Source organism: Gekko japonicus, unplaced genomic scaffold, assembly GCF_001447785.1.
Source record: "Gekko japonicus isolate JY-2015 unplaced genomic scaffold, Gekko_japonicus_V1.1 scaffold78, whole genome shotgun sequence".
NCBI classification, from domain to species: domain Eukaryota; kingdom Metazoa; phylum Chordata; class Lepidosauria; order Squamata; family Gekkonidae; genus Gekko; species Gekko japonicus.
In genome coordinates this window covers 1555679-1577196 of record NW_015165236.1, presented here as the reverse complement: position 1 = coordinate 1577196, position 21518 = coordinate 1555679, and the positions used below count along the sequence as shown (strand labels likewise).

General features: G+C 48.8%; 2 protein-coding genes across 2 annotated transcripts in view; one reads left to right on the top strand and one right to left on the bottom strand.

Moving 5' to 3' along the window:
• LOC107109289 (coronin-7-like) overlaps positions 1-675 on the bottom strand; it is a 102029-nt gene extending 101354 nt beyond the window's left edge. Inside the window, exon 1 of the mRNA XM_015409886.1 lies at positions 610-675. Within this exon, the coding sequence (XP_015265372.1) occupies positions 610-675 (66 nt within the window). The remainder of the gene's footprint in view (positions 1-609) is intronic.
• An 18300-nt stretch (positions 676-18975) lies between these two features.
• DNAJA3 (DnaJ heat shock protein family (Hsp40) member A3) overlaps positions 18976-21518 on the top strand; it is a 17550-nt gene continuing 15007 nt past the window's right edge. The window contains exons 1-2 of the mRNA XM_015409885.1: positions 18976-19116; positions 21196-21392. Coding sequence (XP_015265371.1) covers positions 18976-19116; positions 21196-21392 — 338 coding nt within the window. The remainder of the gene's footprint in view (positions 19117-21195; positions 21393-21518) is intronic.

The window sequence follows — 21518 nt, the reverse complement described above, 5'->3', positions numbered from 1 at the left end:
CCGGCCGAGCCGGGGGGGGGAGGGAGGAGGGGGGGCGGGCCGGCTCTGGCCTCCGGGCGCCTCCCTGGCGCGCAAGGGCGCAGCAAGCAGGCAGGCAGGCGCGCAGCCCGGGCGGGAGGAGGGCGGCCAGGCCGGCGGGTCGGGAGGCCAGGTGAGGCGGGGGCGAGCCTCGTGGCCGGGGGTGGAGCGGAGCCCCTCCCGCGCCCGGAGTCGGAGGCGCCCGCGGAGAGAGGGGCATTGCACAAACTGGCGGCTGCCTTGTGGCGGGTCACTTTGGCCCTCGGTTACAGATTGCACCCACCCCCCGCAGATAATTTGCTCGCTACAGGGCTGCTCCGCCATCCCCCCTGCAGGATCGGGGAGGGAGGGGCTCCCTTCCCCTCTTGTCGCCGCCTTCCGGCGCTGGGAATCACAGGTTGACTGCCCCTGCCGATGGAGGCTCTCTTTCCTCACCCTGGCTAGGAACAAAAGGGGAAACTGGGGGGAGGGGCTTAAGCCCTCCTGGATTGGGGCCGTGGCTCAGGGCCCCCAACACCAGTGCCGGGCAATATTGACAAACTCTCCCAAGGAGCTCAGTTGCAGTAACAGCCAAAGCATAGGACTGCCCACCTTTCCTGTGAAATAGGAGTAATCCACCTTTCCTGTGTAACCGTGTGATCCTCGATTCTTTGGCATGAATTGCACTGGCTCATCAAAACACAATAACAGACACCGGAAGGAAGGAAATATGCAACAGCAAAAGGGATAGCTATACATGAAAAATCCAAGCGCTAAGAATAAATCCAGTTCAGAGATTTTTTTTAAAGAAATTACGATGCATTTTAGACAAGCAAAACTCAAATTCTATCGCCAAGCCCCCTCCTGCCCGTCTACTTCGAAAACTAAGCCAAGGCCTCCGGCTATAAACTTCCCCCTGTTGCTTCCAGCCCACCTACAAGAAGAAGCGTTGGTTCTTATACCCTACTTTTCTGTGTCTCAAAGCGGTTCAGAATTGCCTGCCCTTCCTCTCCCCACAACGGGCACCTTGTGGGGCTGGAAGAGACTCTGAGAGAACCGGGACGGGCCAGAGGTCACCCAGCAGCCTTCACATGGAGAACATAAGAGATGCCAATGTTGGATCAGGCCAAAGGCCCATCCAGTCGAACACTCTGGGTGCATTCAGACGCAGCCTTTTCAACGGAATCTGTGCCGGTTGCAATCGTTGTACTTACCGGCATTCAGATGGCGAACATCTGTCTTCCCTTCCTTAACGTTGTAAAGGCTGCTAGAAGAATGGGCATCTTCTGGCAGAATGCAGAGGTCGAGCATATACTCGAGCTTCTGTATGAGATGTGTGCTGGGCCCAGGGTGATGCCCAGCACTCACATGCGTACACTGGGAATTTTTTCTAGGGTGGCCAGGGGCAGAGGGCTACCCACGCACCAGCTCTCAAGTCAGAGCCAAATTTAAGAGAGAAAAATCTGCGTTTTTCGACGCCTTAGAGGACTTCCTGATGCTGGCGCGTCTGTGGACGCAAGCGGGGAGACCCAACTGGTTTTTTAGCGGAGAGCCCCATGTAAGTACCTTGGAGGGTGGAGTCTATGGCATTATAATGTTCTGTAGTTTCTCCCCTCCTCATATCCCACCCTCCCCAGGCTCCACCCCTCAAATATCCAGGAATTTTCCAACCTGGAGTTGGCAACCCTATCTCTTTTCTACCCAACAGCCAACCCTCCTTTACCTGCTCCTCTGTCTTAAGTTTTCTATCTCCACTCTCTTCCCCCGCTGCCTCTACCTAGGAAAACTACTATCTTACTCCACAGTGGGGACCAGAGCAGTGTAGATTTTTCTCTTCTCCTTTTTATCTGCACAACAACCCTGTGAGGTAGATTAGGCTGAAAGTATGCTGAAAGTATGTGAGTGGTCCAAAATCACCCAGTGAGCTTCCACAGCCAGTAGGGAATCTGAAACTACTCTGGAGCGCAAAGTGCTGTACCACACTGACTTTCATAGGGTCGCTGCTGTTGAACAGCAGCAAGCAGCCAGACCTGGCTGAGTCACGCAAGTCGGGTGGTATCAAGTCACCCCCAAGGGTTCTGCCATGGCCAGGGTTGCCAACCTCAAGGTGGGACCTTGGACTCCACCCTCCAAGGCTGACTCAGAGGTTTTATAATCACATATCCCAGCCTCAAACGCCATCCACATTTCAAATGCAACACTTTCTCATCTGTAGAGAGACCTCGAGTGAGGAGACGGGGATGGGCCCAGAGGGCCAGAGTCTTGCCACCAACCTCATCTTCAGATGAGCCAGCAGCAGTGGGACCCCCGGAAGCACCAGCCGCTGGTAAGTGTGCCCTCTGCGAAAGCACAGTGATCGTAACCTGTGGGCCTCACGCACCCCAGGTCATTGACGTGACTACTACATTGACAGCTTATACCTTCTCCTTTTTCTGCAGCCGGACCCTCTCTGCCCGGGGAGGCCGTGACACTGTCCTCAGGGGACAATGGGGCAGGTGAGTGTACGATATGCGTATTGCACTGACTTTAAATCCGTAATCTGACCATGAGCTAAGGTTAATTGTTGAACTCTGCAGTGACCATTTCTCCCCCGCCTTCTAACACAGCTGGAGGACATCAGGCGGCACAATCGCCAGGACCTGTGCTGGTACCCTCGGGGGACGCGGGAGAGGGTGAGTGGACAGTGGTTTGTTGGAAGTAGGAGGTTGTGGTGTGTGAGGAATGGCCGTGCTGATGGAAACAGCATGGTGAGTGGCCAGAGTGCGGTGACGACCTTTACCGTACCTGTGTAAGAACTCACGCAGGACTACTACTAGTGTTTGGGGGCTGCTCCTTGATCTACGCGCTTCCCTAACCCAACTTGTGCTCTTTTCAGGGGCGCCCCCCGAGGAGAGAGAGGAGGGGTTGGCAGCACAGGGGCCAATCCCTATCATGTCCTCGGCAGAGTCGGCCGCAGGTAAGGTCCAACTCAGGTCGCCCTATGGGGAATGTACTTCTTGCCCTGATTAGAAGCTGTATTCTATTGGCCTTAGGTCAGTTGGCGGCGTCACCCCAGGCTGCGGGGTGTGTGGAGACCTGCCATGGCTGCCGGGAGCTGTGGCATTGGCAACAGTAGCATGAGGAACGGGTGACAAACAGATGTAAGTCCAGTCTTTTGGGAGAGGGAAAGCAAATCCCATCCTGGGGCCCACAGTCTCCTGAGATTGGCCGAAGGGGGTGTAGGGGCAGAGTTTTAGGGCCTGGTGTGCCATGGCCACATGGTCCTCCCTGCTCAGGAAGTTAACAGGGGCCAAGAGGAGGCCAGGGAACCCAAACGGGCCCAATTTGGAGGGGTTGCCAATTCTCCAGGGGGTGCCCAAAGATTGTGGTACTCACTTTCCGAGGGTTGGGGATTGTCCAGAGGTGTCTCACTGTCCCTCTGGGAAGGCGGTGTCACTCCAGTGAGTGTTGGCAGCACATTACAAAATGAAATAGCCCCACCGGTCAGTGTGAGCAGGCGAAGTCTTTGGCCTATGAGGCCTGTGGCTTTGATGACATGGTTTTCCTTTCCGGTAAACCAGTGCCCACGGGATGGGCCACTGTTACCGATATGTGGTGATCTGACTGCCACAGGCAACTGCACTCCCTTGGGGATTCCACAAGGCCCTATCTAAATACCCCCCCCCTTCCTTCACTCCGCAGTCCATCAGGTGCTGCAGCTGATAGACATGATACGACGGATAGTGCGGCGTCTCCGCAGGGACGTTGATCGACTGCAGCATCCCGCACCACCTTCCACTCCTGCGACGGAGTCCACGGAGGATCCCTGAGCGGCAAGCTCCAGTTTCTAAAAAGTTTACAGTTCCTAAAAAGGTTTTGTTCTTTGTTTGTTAAACTGTTGAAATAAATTTCTTGTTGTTTATAGAAGCATGTTTGTATATTAGTGCAAGGGAGGGTGGATATCAGTGGAGGGGGGTAAGCAGTGGGGTACCGCAGGGATCAGTACTTGGTCCACTGCTTTTTAACTTGTTCATTAATGATTTGGAGTTGGGAGTAAGCAGTGAAGTGGCTAAAGTTAATCTCCTCTGGAACCCTTTTTAAAGATGGGAGTGACATTTGCTACCTTCCAGTCCTCAGGAATGGAGGCTGATTTTAAGGAGAGATTACATATTTTTGTCAGGAGATCCAGAAGTTCACATTTGAGTTCTTTCAGAACTCTCGGATGTATGCCATCTGGGCCTGGTGATTTATCAGTTTTTGAGTTGTCTATCAGTTTTCGGACCTCCTCTCTCGTCACCTCAATCTGACTCGGGTCTTTTCATCTTCCACAGTGAAGACGGAGGCAAAATATGCATTTAGCTTCTCAGCCATTTCCCCATCATCCTTCAGTACTCCTTTTACCCCTTGGTCATCCAAGGGCCCCACTGCCTCCCTGGCTGGTTTCCTGCTTCTAATGTATTTGAAGAAAGTTTTATTGTTGGTTTTTATGTTTTTTGCTATATGCTCCTCATATTCCCTTTTTGCCTGCCTGACTACAGACTTGCATTTTATTTGCCATAGCCTGTGTTCCGTTTTATCAGCCTCACTGTGACTAGCTTTCCACCGCTTAAAGGAATCCTTTTTACCTTTTACAGCTTCCATTAATGAACAAGTTAAAAAGCAGTGGACCAAGTACTGATCCCTGCGGTACCCCACTGCTTACCACCCTCCACTGAGAAAATTGCCCACCTACACTCACTCTCTGTTTTCTATGAACTAGCCAGTTTTTGATCCATAAAAGGACTTGTCCTTCTATCCCATGATTTTTGAGCTTACTTAGGAGCCTTTGATGAGGAACTTTATCAAAAGCTTTCTGGAAGTCAAGGTAAATAATATCTATTGGATCCCCCTTGTCCACATGTTTGTTCACCCCCTCAAAGAACACTAACAGGTTAGTGAGACAAGATCTTCCCTTACAGAAACCGTGCTGAGTCTGCCTCAATAGGTTTTGTTCATCTATGTGCCTACTAATTCTTTCCTTAATAATGGTTTCCACCAATTTACCCGGTATCGACGTCAGACTGACTGGCCTGTAATTTCCCGGATCTCCTCTGGAACCCTTTTTAAAGATGGGAGTGACATTAGCTACCTTCCAATCCTCAGGAATGGAGGCAGATTTTAAGGAAAGATTACATATCTTTGTCAGGAGATCTACAAGTTCACATTTGAGTTCTTTCAGAACTCTCGGATGTATGCCATCTGGGCCTGGTGATTTTTCAGTTTTTAAGTTGTCTATCAGTTTTAGGACCTCCTCTCTCGTCACCTCAATCTGACTCAGGTCTTTCAACACCCCTCCTGAAATCAGTGGTTCTGGAGTGGGCAAGCACTTCTCATCTTCCACAGTGAAGACGGAGGCAAAAAATGCATTTAGCTTCTCAGCCATTTCCCTATCATCCTTCAATACTCCTTTTACCCCTTGGTCGTCCAAGGGCCCCACTGCCTCCCTGGCTGGTTTCCTGTTTCTAATGTATTTGAAGAAAGTTTTATTGTTGGTTTTTACGTTTTTTGCTATATGCTCCTCATATTCCCTTTTTGCCTGCCTGACCTCAGACTTGCATTTTATTTGCCATAGCCTGTGTTCCGTTTTATCAGCCTCACTGTGACTAGCTTTCCACTGCTTAAAGGAATTCTTTTTACTTTTTACAGCCTCCATTACTCTGTTTGTTAACCATGCAGGCTTTTTCCTATACCTGTTTGTGCCTTTCCTAACCTGCGGAATATATATTTTTTGAGCTTCTAGGATCGTAGTTTTAAATAGATCCCAAGCTTCCCCAATTGTTTTGACCCTTTCTACTTTTCCTTTCAGTTTCCTCCCCACGTGTCCCCTCATATCAGAGAAATTACCCCTTTTAAAGTTAAAAATGGTTGTGTGAGTCTTTTTGGCCAATTCTCTATTTGTACAAATGATGAACTCAACAACATTATGATCACTGTTTCCAAGTGGTGCAATCACTTTTACATCTCTCACCAGGTCTTGAGTGTTACTTAGGACCAAATCAAGGATCGCCTCTCCCCTGGTAGGTTCCGTGACCATCTGCTCCATAGCACAGTCATTTAGAGTGTCTAGAAACTCAATCTCTTTCTCTCGACTAGAACACATATTGACCCAATCAATGTGTGGGTAGTTAAAATCACCTATTACGACACAGTGTTTTTGTCTAGCTGCTATCTTTAATTCATTCATCATTTTATAATCCTCCTCTATCTTTTGATCTGGTGGGCGATAACAAACTCCCAGTGTTAAGTTTCCTTTTGGCCCCCCTATTTCAACCCACAGAACTTCCAGAAGCGAATCCACTTCACTTAGCCTCTCAATCTTTCTAGACTTTATACCCTCTCTGACATACAGAGCCACCCCACCTCCAACCCTTCCCCCCTATCCTTCCAATATAATATATAACCGGGATTCACCGTATCCCACTATTTTTCCTCATCCCACCAAGTTTCTGAAATAACCACAATGTGTATTTTCCTCTCCGACACCAAGCACTCCAACTCCCCGATTTTACCTCGGACACTTCTAGCATTTGTATAGAAACACCTGTAATTTCCCATACTAGTTAAGCCTGCCACCTTCCTCTTGCTATCTCGAGACCTTGTCAGGCAGTCCATGTCACTAGCCATGGTCTCAGTGGACAGTTTCAATCCACCTCCCTGTAGAAAAGCAACAGGTACCCCCTCATCTCTCTGAGATGAGCCAACCCGAACCAGAGACTTTTCATCTCCTGTCGGCTTTCCCCCAAAAGGAGAAAGGAGGAGGAGGAGTGGGAACTCAAACCCGGCTCTCCAGATTAGGGTCCACCACTCTTCACCACTACATCACGCTGGCCGGCTTGACTCCTGTTTATTTTGGCCTCAAGAGACTAAACTGCCCATGTTTCAAGGACAGTTCACAGGTGACCTGGCCAGGAGTGCTGTGGTCTTGGCTTATATACTTTATACCCCTTCCTGTAAATGGCAAAAGAAGAGTATGCTGCCCGTGGATAGCATGAATCCCATCAGAAGATTTTCAGACTAACAAGCCCTTGATAGTGCAGCTGGTGTTGTTGGGTCACTGAAGTAGATATGGGGGCAGAGTTGGCACCAGGGCTTTTCTTCAGGGACTAGTCCCCGGGTTTAGATCAGCCATTGACCCACTGCTACATGCATTTCTCATATCAGGTAGAATCTACAGGGCCTAATAATATGTCTGTTGGAAAAAGAGTTGGTTCCGTTTTATGTTCTTGCATTCCAATTACTGAACACTAGGCGGCACCCTAGGCCAGTTGTGAGTGGAGAACACTCCTTCGCTTATCAGAGTTAATTAACAGAAATAACCTTCCTTTTGCAAATTGTTAAGTACAGACCAGAATTAAGGATTATATGTCTGAATGGTTTTCATCCACTCCCCATGCACAAAAAGAAGAAGAGATTGGATTTATACCCTGCCCTTCACTATCTGAAGGCGTCTCAGAGCAGCTTACAATCCCTTTCCCTCCTCACAACAGACACCCTATGAGGTAGGTGGGGCTGAGAGAGCTTTCTTGAGAACTGCCCTTGAGAGAACAACTCTGAGAGAACTTGTGAATGACCCAAGGTCATCCAGCTGGCTGCATGTGGCAGAGTGGGGAATCAAACCTGGTTCTCCCAGATTGGAGTCCGCGCACTTAACCACTACACCAAACTGGCTATATTGTTCTACAGAAGATCTTCTCTTGCACCTGAGCCAAACTGATGTAAGCAACTTTGGGGCGCATTGCGGAGACAGGCTGAACATAAGTGGAAACAAATAGATTCCAGACGATCCAGGGATAAGAACATAAGATAATAGATTCCAGAGGATCCAGGGATAAGAACATAAGAGAAGCCAATGTTGGATCAGGCCAATGGCCCACCTAGTCCAACAATCTGTCACACAGGGGCCAAAAATACCAGGTGCCCTCAGGAGGTCCAGCAGTGGGGCCAGGACACGAGAAGCCCTCCCACTGTTGCCCCGCTCTCCAAGCACCAAGAATACAGAGCATCCCTTGCCCCAGCCTGAGGGTTCCTATTTGTACCTTGTGGCTAAGAGCCACTGACGGACCTCTGCTCCATATGCTTATCTAATTCCCTCTTATAAGAACATAAGAGAAGCCAATGTTGGAACTGGCCAATGGCCCCTCCAGTCCAACACTCTTTGTGTCACACAGTGGCCAAAAATACCAGGGGCCCTCAGGAGGTCCACCAGCGGGGCCAGAATACCAGTGCCATCAGGAGGTCCAGCAGTGGGGCCAGGACATTAGAAGCCCTCCCACTGTTGACCCCCCCCCAAGCACCAAGAAGACAGAGCATCACTTGCCCCAGAGCCCCTAGCTATACCTTGTGGCTAATAGCCACTGATGGACCTCTGCTCCATATGCTTATCTAACTCCCTAACTCCCATGCTTGTAGTCGCCACCACCTCCTGCGGCAGTGAATTCCATGTGTTCATCACTCTTTGGCTGAAGAAGGACTTCCTTTTATCCGTTGACCGCTCAGCAATTTCATGGAGTGCCCATGAGTTCTTGTATTGTGAGAAACCTCTGCTCCATATGCTTATCTAATTCCCTTTTGAAGCCGTCCATGCTTGTAGCACCCACCACTTCCTGTGGCAGTGAATTCCATGTGTTAATCACTCTTTGGGTGAAGAAGTACTTCCTTTTATCCGTTCTAACCCGACCGCTCTGCAGTTTCATGGAGTGCCCACGAGTTCTTGTATTGTGAGAAAGGGAGAAAAGTACCTCTTTCTTTACCTGCTCTTTCCCATGCATAATCTTATAAACCTCGATCATGTCACCCCTCAGTCGTCTTTTCTCCAAGCTAAAGAGCCCTAAGCGCTTTAACCTTTCCTCATAGGGAAAGTGTTCCAACCCTTTTATCATTCGAGTTGCCCTTTTCTGCACTTTTTCCAAAGCTATAATATCCTTTTTAAGGTGTGGTGCCCAGAACTGCACACAGTATTCCAAATGAGGTCTCACCATTGATTTATATAGGGGCATTATTATATTGGCTGATCTGTTTTCAATACCCTTCCTAATAATCCCCAGCATAGCATTGGCCTTCTTTATTGCAGTCACACACTGTCTCGACATTTTCAGTGAGTTATCCACTACAACTCCAAGATCTCTCTCTTGCTCAGTCTCTGCCAGTTCAGACCCCATCAATGTGTATTTATATTTAGGATTTTTGGCTCCAATGTGCATCACCTTGCACTTGGCCACATTGAACCCCATTTGCCATGTTGACGCCCACTCGCCCATCCTTGACAGATCCCCTTGGAGTGCCTCACAATCCTCACTGGTTTTCACCACCCTGAACAACTTTGTATCATCCGCAAATTTAGCCACTTCACTGCTTACTCCCATCTCCAAATCATTAATGAACAAGTTAAAAAGCAGTGGACCAAGTACTGATCCCTGCGGTACCCCACTGCTTACCACCCTCCACTGAGAAAATTGCCCACCTACACTCACTCTCTGTTTTCTATGAACTAGCCAGTTTTTGATCCATAAAAGGACTTGTCCTTCTATCCCATGATTTTTGAGCTTACTTAGGAGCCTTTGATGAGGAACTTTATCAAAAGCTTTCTGGAAGTCAAGGTAAATAATATCTATTGGATCCCCCTTGTCCACATGTTTGTTCACCCCCTCAAAGAACACTAACAGGTTAGTGAGACAAGATCTTCCCTTACAGAAACCGTGCTGAGTCTGCCTCAATAGGTTTTGTTCATCTATGTGCCTACTAATTCTTTCCTTAATAATGGTTTCCACCAATTTACCCGGTATCGACGTCAGACTGATTGGCCTGTAATTTCCCGGATCTCCTCTGGAACCCTTTTTAAAGATGGGAGTGACATTTGCTACCTTCCAATCCTCAGGAATGGAGGCAGATTTTAAGGAAAGATTACATATCTTTGTCAGGAGATCTACAAGTTCACATTTGAGTTCTTTCAGAACTCTCGGATGTATGCCATCTGGGCCTGGTGATTTTTCAGTTTTTAAGTTGTCTATCAGTTTTAGGACCTCCTCTCTCGTCACCTCAATCTGACTCAGGTCTTTCAACACCCCTCCTGAAATCAGTGGTTCTGGAGTGGGCAAGCACTTCTCATCTTCCACAGTGAAGACAGAGGCAAAAAATGCATTCAGCTTCTCAGCCATTTCCCTATCATCCCTCAGTACTCCTTTTACCCCTTGGTCATCCAAGGGCCCCACTGCCTCCCTGGCTGGTTTCCTGCTTCTAATGTATTTGAAGAAAGTTTTATTTTTGCTCTTTACGTTTTTCACTATATGCTCCTCATATTCCCTTTTCGCCTGCCTGATCACAGACTTGCATTTTATTTGCCACAGCCTGTGTTCCCTTTTATCAACGCCATCACCAGTTGCTGCCCCCAAACTGACCACAAGTGGCTGTGATTGGCTTGGCTAGCAGGAACCACGGCCTGGCCAAAATTTGGTCCATTCCCTCCCAACATTCCAGCATACTCAGCTAATGTGTGGAACCCATTGCCACAAGATGTAGTGATGGCCAGTAGCTCAGTTGGCTTTTTTTTGGGGGGGGAGGGCCCTAGGCCAATTCGGTGCCCTCACCTGGATGGCCAAGTCTAGCCTGATCTCAGAAGCTAAGCAGGATCAGTATGAGTTACTCTTCACCAAGGAAGTCCAGAGTCATAAGACAGAGGCAGGCAATGGCAAACCACCTCTGATCGTCTCTTGCCTTGAAAACCCTACAAGGTTAAGGGTTTGGGAATGACCCTAACCCTTCCCACCACCACCAGAACAATTCATGGGGGAGAGGTGCACCAATGGCCATTGGTCACGATTACTCAGTGGAACGTTGCTGTTCAGAGACAATCAAGCCGTAGACGCCAGTAGTGTCAGAACTTTGGCCTCCACGCCATGGTTGGTCTTACTGATTCTAGAGCCCCATAAGAAACTTGTGGATGGGGTCCCGGGAACTTGTGTAGAGGGTCCTTCCTTGGACCCAGCCCCCCAAAGGAGGGAAGGAAAGAAAGCCAGCTTGCCTGGCTAGCCAACCATGTTGGGCTTGGCTAGGCAAGATTCCTCCTCTCCATACATAGAACGGCTGATGGACTTCTCCAGCCCCACATATTCTGTTATTTTTCTCTCTCTCTCCTTGCTCTACTTTAGTTGCCTCTAATAATGTTATCTTGGTCTTCTTTTATTCTGTATATCCTGAGTACCTTCCAAATCTAATTATTGGTTCCATTATATATTTCAAGGAAATAATTGGGTTTGTTACAGTAATGATATCATCCACGCAGCTTTTCCTTGTACTCTTCTTTGTCTTCTTTCATTCCAGTAATCTATACCTTGTCTAATTCTTGTAGCCAATATTTCCATTGCCAGAATAAATAATAGCAGTGAAATTGGACAACCCTGTTGGGTTCCTTTTGTTATCTTGGTTTTCATTAAAATTCTGGCTTGATGGTCCGTATAAATACTTTCCACCCAATTCAAAAATTCAGCTCCACAATTCATATTTTGTAATATTTTCATTAAAAAAAATTACCAGGACTACTTCAGGAGCTACCAGCATTAAAAGTCGTGAGCGAGCGATTTGGCTACTGCATTAAATTAGCTTGCTCTGGAGTCATCCTTCCTGAGCTAAGGCAAAACGTGTGAGCCGGAGGCTAAAAAATGGTGAGCTGGCTCACACAAACTCAGCTTAGAGGGAACACTGGGTATGACTACTGGCAAACCTATGCAAATGGCCTCATCTAAGTAGTACTTAAAAAAAACAACAGGACCTGTACTTAAATTACACTGAGTGTGTTTCTTCATGTTCTTTGAAGGAATGAGGCCTAGTGGCTCTGGGGAAGCCTGTACTCGAGTGACTACTGGGCCTACATTTCCCAGGCCACCTTTGGACCCTGTGATTGGTTAACGGGGGATTTGGAGGGAAAACTCGGACCAATAGAGGAGGAAGGGGGTGGTGCCTGGGAAGGAGGTATAAAAGGCCATGCCAAAGAAGGCGGGCATTCACTCCAAGGCTGCAGAGCTTGGGAAAAGCTGCTGCAAAGAATGCAAGTCAGCTTGCAGGCCAAACCAGGGGACGGGCGCTTTAGGGTGCTTGCCTGCCTTTACTGCTCTCCTTGTTTCCGCGTAGATCATTTGAGCTTTTAGGAGCGTGGCCTCTCTTTGTTTTATTCTGGAGCGTTAACAGGCCTGCCCCGGTGGTCAGGTGACTGCTGTGGTTCCAAAGCGCCACTTATTCAAAAGGTTTTCATCTAGAGCAGCCTGATATTTCACTGGCTAGGCAGGGTTGCCAACTCCAGGTTGGAAAATTCCCGTCGCTTTGGGGGTGGAGCCATAGACTCCGTGCTCCAAAGCAGCCATTTCTCTCCAGGGCAACTGATCTCTATCACCTGAAAACCTGTTGTGATTCCAAGAGATCTCCGGGTCAAACCTGGAGGTTGGAAACCGAGTCAGTGTTGCCAACAGGTCGGGGAAGATGCCTGTTTACCGAGATGTTACTTCCTAGGGGGGCCCAGCTAGTGCTCCCTCCAAGCTGTGCTAGGGGGCGCTGGTGCGCTGAGGAATCCCCCCCCCTGCGCCATATCTCGGGGCCAAGGGGAGCCCTTCTTGCAAGCACCACCGGGAATAGTTTTGCCTCACGAAGAACTAGTCACGTGGTGGCCGAAGAATGTCTCTGACCTTAAAGACCGGCAGGATGCCCAACAGCAGCTTGCAGAGCCAGGAGAGGCGTCTTTAAAAGCCTCCGTCCTTTCCCTTTTAAAGGTCTCATACTACCAGTTTGGTGTCGTGGTTAAGTGCGCGGACTCTAATCTGGGAGAACCGGGTTTGATTCCCCACTCCTCCACTTGCACCTGCTGGATGACCTTGGGCAAGCCCTAGTTCTGGCAGAGGTTTTCTCAAGGACAATTCTGGAAAGAGCTCTCTCAGCTCCGCCTACCTCACAGGGTGTCTGTTGTGGGGAGGGGAAGGGATAGGAGTCTGTAAGCCTCTTTGAGACTCTAAGTGAAGGGCGGGGTATAATGTCAATCTTCTTCTTCTTCTTCTTCTTCCTTGAATAAAGCTTCGCTGGTCTTAAAGGTGCCACTGGACTCAGACTTTGTTTTGCTTATTCACATTATAGATTCAGTTCACGTTCAAGTTGTGGTCGAAAGGAGAGAAGCCTAATCTATAGAGTACTGTCCCTATCACAAATGGCAAGGTAAGTCTAGCATCGTGTGTATAGACATAAGAGGGTGTTGTTCCTACAGGAGGGACCGGTAGAGATGTGAACTCCATGGAAGGCCATGTGCAGAGAGAGAGCAGGCAAAAGAAGAGAGAGGAGGGGTGAGAGGGCAGCTCCCAGGTCAAGACAAAGAGAGGCATACCGTTCAAGGAGGTAACACCTATACACACTTGGGAATGGTGTAGCGCCCCCAGTGTCCAGACATGCTGTGTTGCTCACTCCAACAATGCTCCCTCTAAGCTGTGGAGTCTTCTGAACAAAAATTCAACTTTGTGACCTACTGGCATTAAAGTTGTGAGCGAGGGATTTGGATACTGCATAAATCAGTTTGCTCTGGAGCTGTCAGGGTCCCAGGCAAATCACTCTTCACACACACGCTTTCTTCTTTTGAAAGGTTTATTGGAAGATGTGAGATGTTCAAGGAATTACTGCTTTTGTCAGAACTGGGGTGCAAAGGCGGGAAAGGTGCATATAGTCATAATCACATATTTCGTACATGTTGGCAACCTGTCCAGACCCTGAGGAATATATGGTCCACCTCTGGCTAATCAAAGATGTGTCTCCAAGGTCAACTCCCCGTGTGAAAAGATGTCTCTTTGGGGCCTCATAGAGGAGTTACAACAGCAAGCAAAACTACTCCTACGGACACGCGCTCACTCCCCCCCCCCCCCAAGGAATGCAGTGACAGGCAAGGGCGAATGACAAGAACTCTGAAATATACTCTAAAGGGAAAGCAGGGGGGAGCCGGGGTCAAAGCGAGGGAAAGATGGGGTTCCTAGGCAGTTATACAACAGGTACAGATGTTCTCAGACATTGATATCACCAGTTCAGATGGTTAATAATAATAATAATAATAATAATATACTTTATTGTCATTGTACATAGTACAACGAAATTAAGGTGCAATCATTCGGTGATCTACAAGCATACTCATATACACTCACACAACCATACTCATATACACTCACACAACCATTAGGGTTCACATTGCAACTTAAAAACCAATGTCAACAAAACCATCAAATTCCAATTCATACAGCATTTAAAGCAATAATAGCTCTCGAATAAAAACTGTTTTTTAATCTGTTTGTCCTTGTTTTGATTGTCCTATATCTTCTACCCGAAGGCAGCAGTTCAAACAGGGAGTGTTCAGGGTGTGACAAATCCTGCAAAATGTTCTTTGCTTTTTTCAAGCATCGAGAACTATACAATTCCTCCATGAGTGGGAGAGGACAGCCAATAATCTTCTGGGCTGTGATGATAACTCTCTGGAGTGCTTTCCTCTCCACAGCCGTACAACTGGCAAACCAGACACAGACACAGTATGTTAAAATGCTCTCTATTGAGCAGCGATAGAAAGACATCAGTATTTTCTCACTCAAGTTATTTTTCTTTAAAAGTCTGAGAAAAAAAGCCTCTGCTGGGCCTTCTTCACCAGAGCAGTGGTGTTAGTGCTCCAAGTCAAGTTCTGCTCAATAATCACTCCCAAAAACTTAAAAGTAGCCACCCTCTCCACACGTTCTCCACCAATAAACAGTGGCTGAATGTCCGTTTTGTTCCTCCTATAGTCCACTACCAATTCCTTGGTTTTGGTGGTGTTGAGGATCAAATTATTTTCCCTGCACCAAACACAAAGCCGTTCCACCTCGTCCCGATAAGCAGACTCATCATTCCCAGAGATGAGCCCCACCACAGTGGTGTCATCAGCAAACTTGATGATGGTGTTGCTGGGGTGGGTGGGGGTACAATCCTGTGTATAGAGGGTATAGAGCAAGGGGCTCAATACACAGCCTTGTGGAGAACCGGTATTAAGGGTAAGGGCTGTGGACATATAGGACCCTACTCTGACCCTCTGGGGGCGGGCTGTCAAAAAGTTCAAAATCCAGAAATATATGGAGCTGGAGAGTCCAAGGCCCTCCAATTTGGACACTAATCTATCTGGGAGGATGGTATTAAAGGCAGAACTAAAATCAACCCAAGCCTGACAGGAGCCAACTGCTTCCTGACCTAAGACAAAAACGTGTGAAGGCTAAAGAAACCCGGAGGCTAAAGAAACCCTTTGAGCTAGCTCACACCAACTCGGCTTAGAGGGAGAAAATGAGAAGAAGAGATTGGATTTATACCTCGCCCTTCACTACCCAAGGGAGTCTCAGAGCGGGTTACAGACTCCTTTCCCTTCCCCTCCCCACAACAGACACCCTGTGAGGTAGGTGGGGCTGAGAGAGCTCTGACAGAAACGGCTCTTTTTCAAGAACAGCTCTTATCAGAACTATGGCTTGCCCAAGGTCATCCAGCCAGGTGCAAGTGGAGGAGGAGTGGGGAATCAAACCCGGTCCTCCCAGATTAGAGTCCGTGCGCACTTAACTACTACACCAAACTGGCTCTCACACCAAACTGGAGCACTGTACACCCTCCCCCATTGCATCCCTCCGCCACCCACCTGCTCACCTACCTGCATGGACCTCCACCACTGCCCACCAGCGTGTCCTCCTCGCCCTGTGAGCCCTCCCACCTCCCGTACTCCAGCCACGTACATCCTTTGTATGCCCTTTCCTTGGTGGTGCTAGGCAGTTTTGGCACCGGGTGGTAAGACAGCTGCATTGGTGGTGGTGGGAGGCGAGGCCATCCAAACACTCCAGTTAGCTGTTACATTTCAACTATCCTTGTTTAAGTGTAATTTGTTTTTGACTTCAGCAATGCCTTGTAGACTGTCTGTCTGGCTGCAAAGGTTTCCTTCTTTCAACTACTTTTTTCCTTGCAAAAGGCATGTATCGCCCACAGGATGAGCCGCACAGGAAAGATACAGAGCTGATGCTGGAGAAGGAGCAAATGAAGCCGCTCGGGGCTCTAATCACAGACTAGAAAAATTACCCTCTGCCAGTTGTGTGGAGAACCGGACCGCAAGAACACGGAGCTGGAGTCCATAGCCCGTTGCACGGAGTACATGGACCAGACTGGAACATCAGGTCAGGAAAGGTGGAGGAAGCCGAGAGCCACAGAAACCTCACCAAGTCAATGTGGAATGTACATCCCACAGCTTCTACAGGGGTGCTTCCAGAGTGCTCGAAGCCAAATCGGTACTCCCCCCTGCCAACCCCTGAATTGAGCCTTGGAGGCATACATCACCCCCAAAAATGAGCGATTAATAGTGCTTAGAGGCCCTCGACCCGTATGTCATTATGGAGGAAGGCTGGGGGGGGGGGCTGTGTTGCTGGTTGTGGCACTACATCACTTCCAGTAAAAACCTCTAAGTGACATAGGGTAACTCTAGGAATTGTTGGAAACTCTATGGTTTGACCACAGTTTCTACCGATTCCTGACCTATGTCACCTGCTGGTTTTTACCAGAACTGACATAGTGCCGCATGTGATGCTGTCTTTTTGTAAACATAAAATTCTCTCCTCGTTACTCAGTGGTACTAGGCCAGGGGTGGCCAGACTCGCTTAACGCAAGAGCCACACAGAATAAACGGCAGATGTTTGAGAGCCGCAAGATATGAACAAATATTACACATGTGTTTTTATTTAAAAATATGCAAATTTGAAGAAGAAGAAGAAATTGGATTTATACCCTGCCCTTCACTACCCAAAGGAGTCTCAGACTGGCTTACAAGCTCCTTTCCCTTCCCCTCCCCCTCCCCACAACAGACACCCCTGTGAGGCAGGTGGGGCTGAGAGAGCTCTTGACAGAAATGGCTCTTTTTCAATGACAGCTCTTGTCGAGGTCATCCAGCCAGGTGCAAGTGGAGGAGTGGGGGAATCAAACCCGGTTCTCCCAGATTAGAGTCCGCGCACTTAACCACTACACCAAACTGGCTTTTTATTAACATTAATTAATAACATTTATTAACATTAAATGAAACTGCCAAAAATAAAACCAAAAGGGGTAAAAACAGATATAACTTTTAAATGTCCCTCAAGCCCCCCCCCTTATTCCAGCATAATCTTTTGCGAGTCTGAGCTCTTGTCCTCAAGTGGATTGGAGTATATATCTATGAATTGATGCTTTAATATTCACAATTAGAGAATGAGGGCGAGATTCGTCCTCTGTTGCTGAGCCCGGATCCGGAAAACCCTGGGGACATTTCTGATGATCTACTGTATTTAATTTTTTTTTGTTTTAGTTGTTCCCGATTCTTTTTACTGAATACTTTCGCTTGGACAACTTCTTCCTTCCGAGTTGAGTGTTCCTATTGCTCTTGTAAGGTTCACATGTACTAGAAACACTGGCGCTTTCATAACCTTTAGTTTTAGGCCTGTTTTCAAAGTGGGAAGTACTCCTTCTCTTATCCTTTGACTTAGGCGTTTTGTCTTTGGAAGCCCGACTGGCCCGTGCAGATGCTTTCCTAGGTTTGAATGTTTTTGTCACAGCAGTAGGATCCACTGGATCTGGCATGCTACTAAAGCTCTCCAGAGATTCTTCATCAAATTCTCTTCTGCTGGTGTCTGGTTGACTTTTGTGATTACCAGTAATGGAATTTTGTCCTGGCCCTGCAAACCCATTCTTGAGGAGCAACTGGCTCTCTTTTCCTCCATCCTGATGGTCATTTACCCAAGTCAGTCTACTGTTCTCCACCTCCTCTTCAGGCTGCTTCACACCTCTTGGCCTTTCTGCTCCAGCAGTGGAACTACTTTCAGAGGGCTTTGAAAATGCCATCGAAATGACTGGAGAGCTCCGACTACTGAACCCCATTCCAGGACCCCATTGGTCTGTTCTGTTCCTACATCTTGATCTATATACGGTTGTCTGGGGAAGGACTGAGGGTGAGAAAATGGGGTGGGCACGTCACAAGCATTGATGATGTCACTTGTGATGCTGCTTAAAAAAACGAAAACCCCACTGCTGCCTGGTGGAACAGGAGCGTGGGGTGAGAAGTCCTCTGCCCCAACCCGAGGGGTTGGTAGGCCTAATATTAATGTGCCCTGATCGTGTGAAACTAACTGGAAAATAACTTCCGTTTCAGATTACTGCGATCCAAAAGAACAAGAGGCTTGAGAAGGCGGGGCCAGCACGACCCTCCTACGAGCCAGGGATGTGTTGGATCCCCAAGCATCGAGAATAAATCCACGTTTTCAAGAAAAGCAAAATTTATTTCAAAGCGTTGAAGACATACTCAAACACGTTCTTTGTTAGAACTGGGGATACACAGTTAGGTCAAGCATAATATAGGAACTTCAAATAGATACAGATCCAATGAATAACTTTCCCGCTGGCGGGCTAATGAAACGGTTGCGCGCCCAGGCCATGGGAACCAGGCAGAACATCAGACAAAACACAGGTGCACTATTCATGGGAAAAGCAATAGCCAAGCATTACAGCACCTTCTCCCCCACACAACCTCCAGCAGTTATCTTTTGCATTCCAACGCAGGAGCAGGATGATAGAAACCAAGCTGGGTGCAAGAGGGAAAGATATGTACACAGAGGTCACAAAACACATAATGGCAGCTTGCTGACAGGATGGAACGCTCCGCCAGGACTCCTGTGGATAACCCCCCCCCCCAGACCATCTGTGCTTGTCCACCCTCATGACTTCCCCTGGAAGCAGATGGCCCCGTTTCATCATTTGTTTGTTTAGCATTCTCCACTGTCGGTCCTTGATGCGTTGTGGTCACAATCCTATGCGCAGCACGCCCCTCAAAGCAAAGACATGGCAAGATGATCTGTAAACTGCTGAAGGTGCCAACCCCGAGCCCTTGGGCGGCACAACCCGTGGAGGGCCAGGAGAGGACGGGGCGGTGGCAAAATGTCGGGGCAGGTCGGAACACCCCCAGTGAACTCCACGGGAACGGTCCTCTCCAGGGATGGGTGTGGGCCGGTTCAGACTCGGAAGTCTGGGCGAAACGAAGCCCGGTTTGCTGTTCGCGCTCAGGACGGACGGACCGATGTGAGCTTTTTGCTGATGCTCGGAAGCTCTTGGAGAAGGGAACCCACCCCAGAAACTTTCACACCTTTCAGCGCGTGGAGGTGGTCTTCTGCTGCCCTGGAAATGCCGATATGAACCTTCCCCAGCTTGACAGACAATGCTACTTGCTGCTTATTTGTTTGTTTGTTTATTTAGGTTTATAACCTGCTCTCCCCGAATCTGACTCAGAGTGGGTAACACCAATTTGTCAAACACACAATCTAAAACATTACAACCTATATATCTAATTCCCAACATGCCCCTTATGACACCTTTAGTCACCTTTCTGGACAACTGACACTATCCTCGAACTTCTCATCCACCATACATTTTCGCAACAGATCTTTGACATAGGTTAGGATGAGAGGGAGTGGCTGGCTTAAGGTCCATCACTGAGTTTTTGTGGCTGAATATGAATTTGAATCAAAACCCTTTCTGGTTTAAGACCAGTTTTGCTACACCACATGGGCAGTCAATGCTGGAATGGTATTCTTATTCAGGTTTTATTTATTTATTTATTTATTTCGATTTATAAACCACTCTCCCCAAAACCCGTTCAGAGCGGGTAACAACAATTTATGAAACATACAATCTAAAACATTACAATAAATTTTTGTAAATATACTAACAGTTAAATAATTACAAGAAATCCGTCTCCAGTCTTAGCTGAATGGGGGATGTTGTATATAAGCAATGGAGCTACACTCCTGTCGGGCCTTCTGGAGTTCTGGGCGTCCTTCTCAATGGCCAGTGGCAGCCAGTCCCGAGAGGGTCAGACCCGGAGGAGAGGGACAGCCAGTCCTGTTGGAGGGCTGGGGGGGGTTGTACTGTCTGACCTTTTCTGTATTAAATACATAACCTCTTAATAAAAGTTTTTTCAAACCTTTCTGGGGGTTTTCTGTCCCCTTCAGGCCTGGTGGCTGAGCCAGGCTGCCTCCCCTTGGGAGGGACGGAGGCTTCGACAGGGGAGGGATAAACCCTACCGCCCCCCTCCAGGAAGGCACACCTTCTCAATGCCAGTTGGGGGCAGGGTGGTCAGCAGACCAGGGAAGGGGCTGGCTAAATTCTTCCAGGGGCCCCTGGCTGTTGTGAAGCCAGTCGCACACTCTGCGCCTCATCTCCCTTACAGGGTTGTTGTGAGGATAAAATGGAGAAGAGGAGGGTGATGTGAGATGCTTTGGGGAGAAAAGTCCCTCCGGCCTAGCCTCATCCAGGAAGGAAAGAAACCTCCATTCCGTTTTGGTTCCTTGCAATTATGAACCTGCCTTTCTTCCAACAGACTGCCGGCCAAAGGGCGACCTCCCCCGCCAACCCCAGGGAAAGCGCCCTGCCCCGGGGCGGATTAAGGCTCACTGGTGCCCTGAGCGCTGACCAATCTTGGTGCCCCCCCCTTTCCACACTGACCCCCAGTCCATTTTAGTGGTTGACCTGTCTGACCAGATATGTACAATGCAGGTTGCAGCAGTACAAAAATTTATTCATAATTGGGCACCACATTTTAGGAAGGATGTTGACAAGTTGGAGCATGTCCAGAAGAGGGCAACCAGGATGGTGAGAGGGTTGGAATCCAAAAGTCTTATGAAGAAAGGTGAGTTGGGCATGTTTAGCCTGGGAAAGAGAAGGCTTAGAGGGGACATGATTGCCGTCTTCAAGTATCGGAAGGGCTGTCATGTAGAAGATGGAGCAGATCTATTCTCTCTTGCTCCGGATTGCAAGACTAGATCTAATGGGTGGAAATTACAAGGGGGTCGCGCGGCTAAATATCAGGAGAGACTTCCTAACTGTCAGAGTGGTTTATCAGTGGAACAGACTGCCTCTGGAGGTGGTGGGTGCTCCCTCACTGGACGTTTCCAAGCGGAGGAGGCTGGACGACCATCTTTCGGGTGTGTTGCAGGGCTGTCAGCTCTGCTCCTGCAGAGTGCAGGGGGGGTTGGACTAGATGACCTGCTAGGACCCCCCTTCCAACTCCAACATTCTATGATAACACAATATACTGTACAAACTAAGCGTTTCACCCTTTCCCCAACTTTGTGGTGCCCCCTTTGGCCCTGGTGCCCTAAGCACGTGCTCAGTCTCTGCTTCATGGTTCATCTGCCCCTGGCGCCCGCCCACTTGGGCGCCTCCCCTGAAGCCGAGAGCCGAAAGGGTGAAACGGCGGACTTTAAGACCCAGCAGCACGCCGGGTGGATTGACCGCAGGGAAAAGTCCGGGGAAAGGACCGCCCGCGGTCCGCATGCGCGTCGGGGCCTTTCCCACGGGTAGGGTAGGGCGCTTGCGCAGGAGGAGGTGCGCGGGGCTCGCCGGCGCCGGTTGCAGGAGGGGCGCGCATGCGCCGAGCGCCCGGGCCCCCAAGATGGCTGCCGTGTGCGCCACACGCTGGCTGA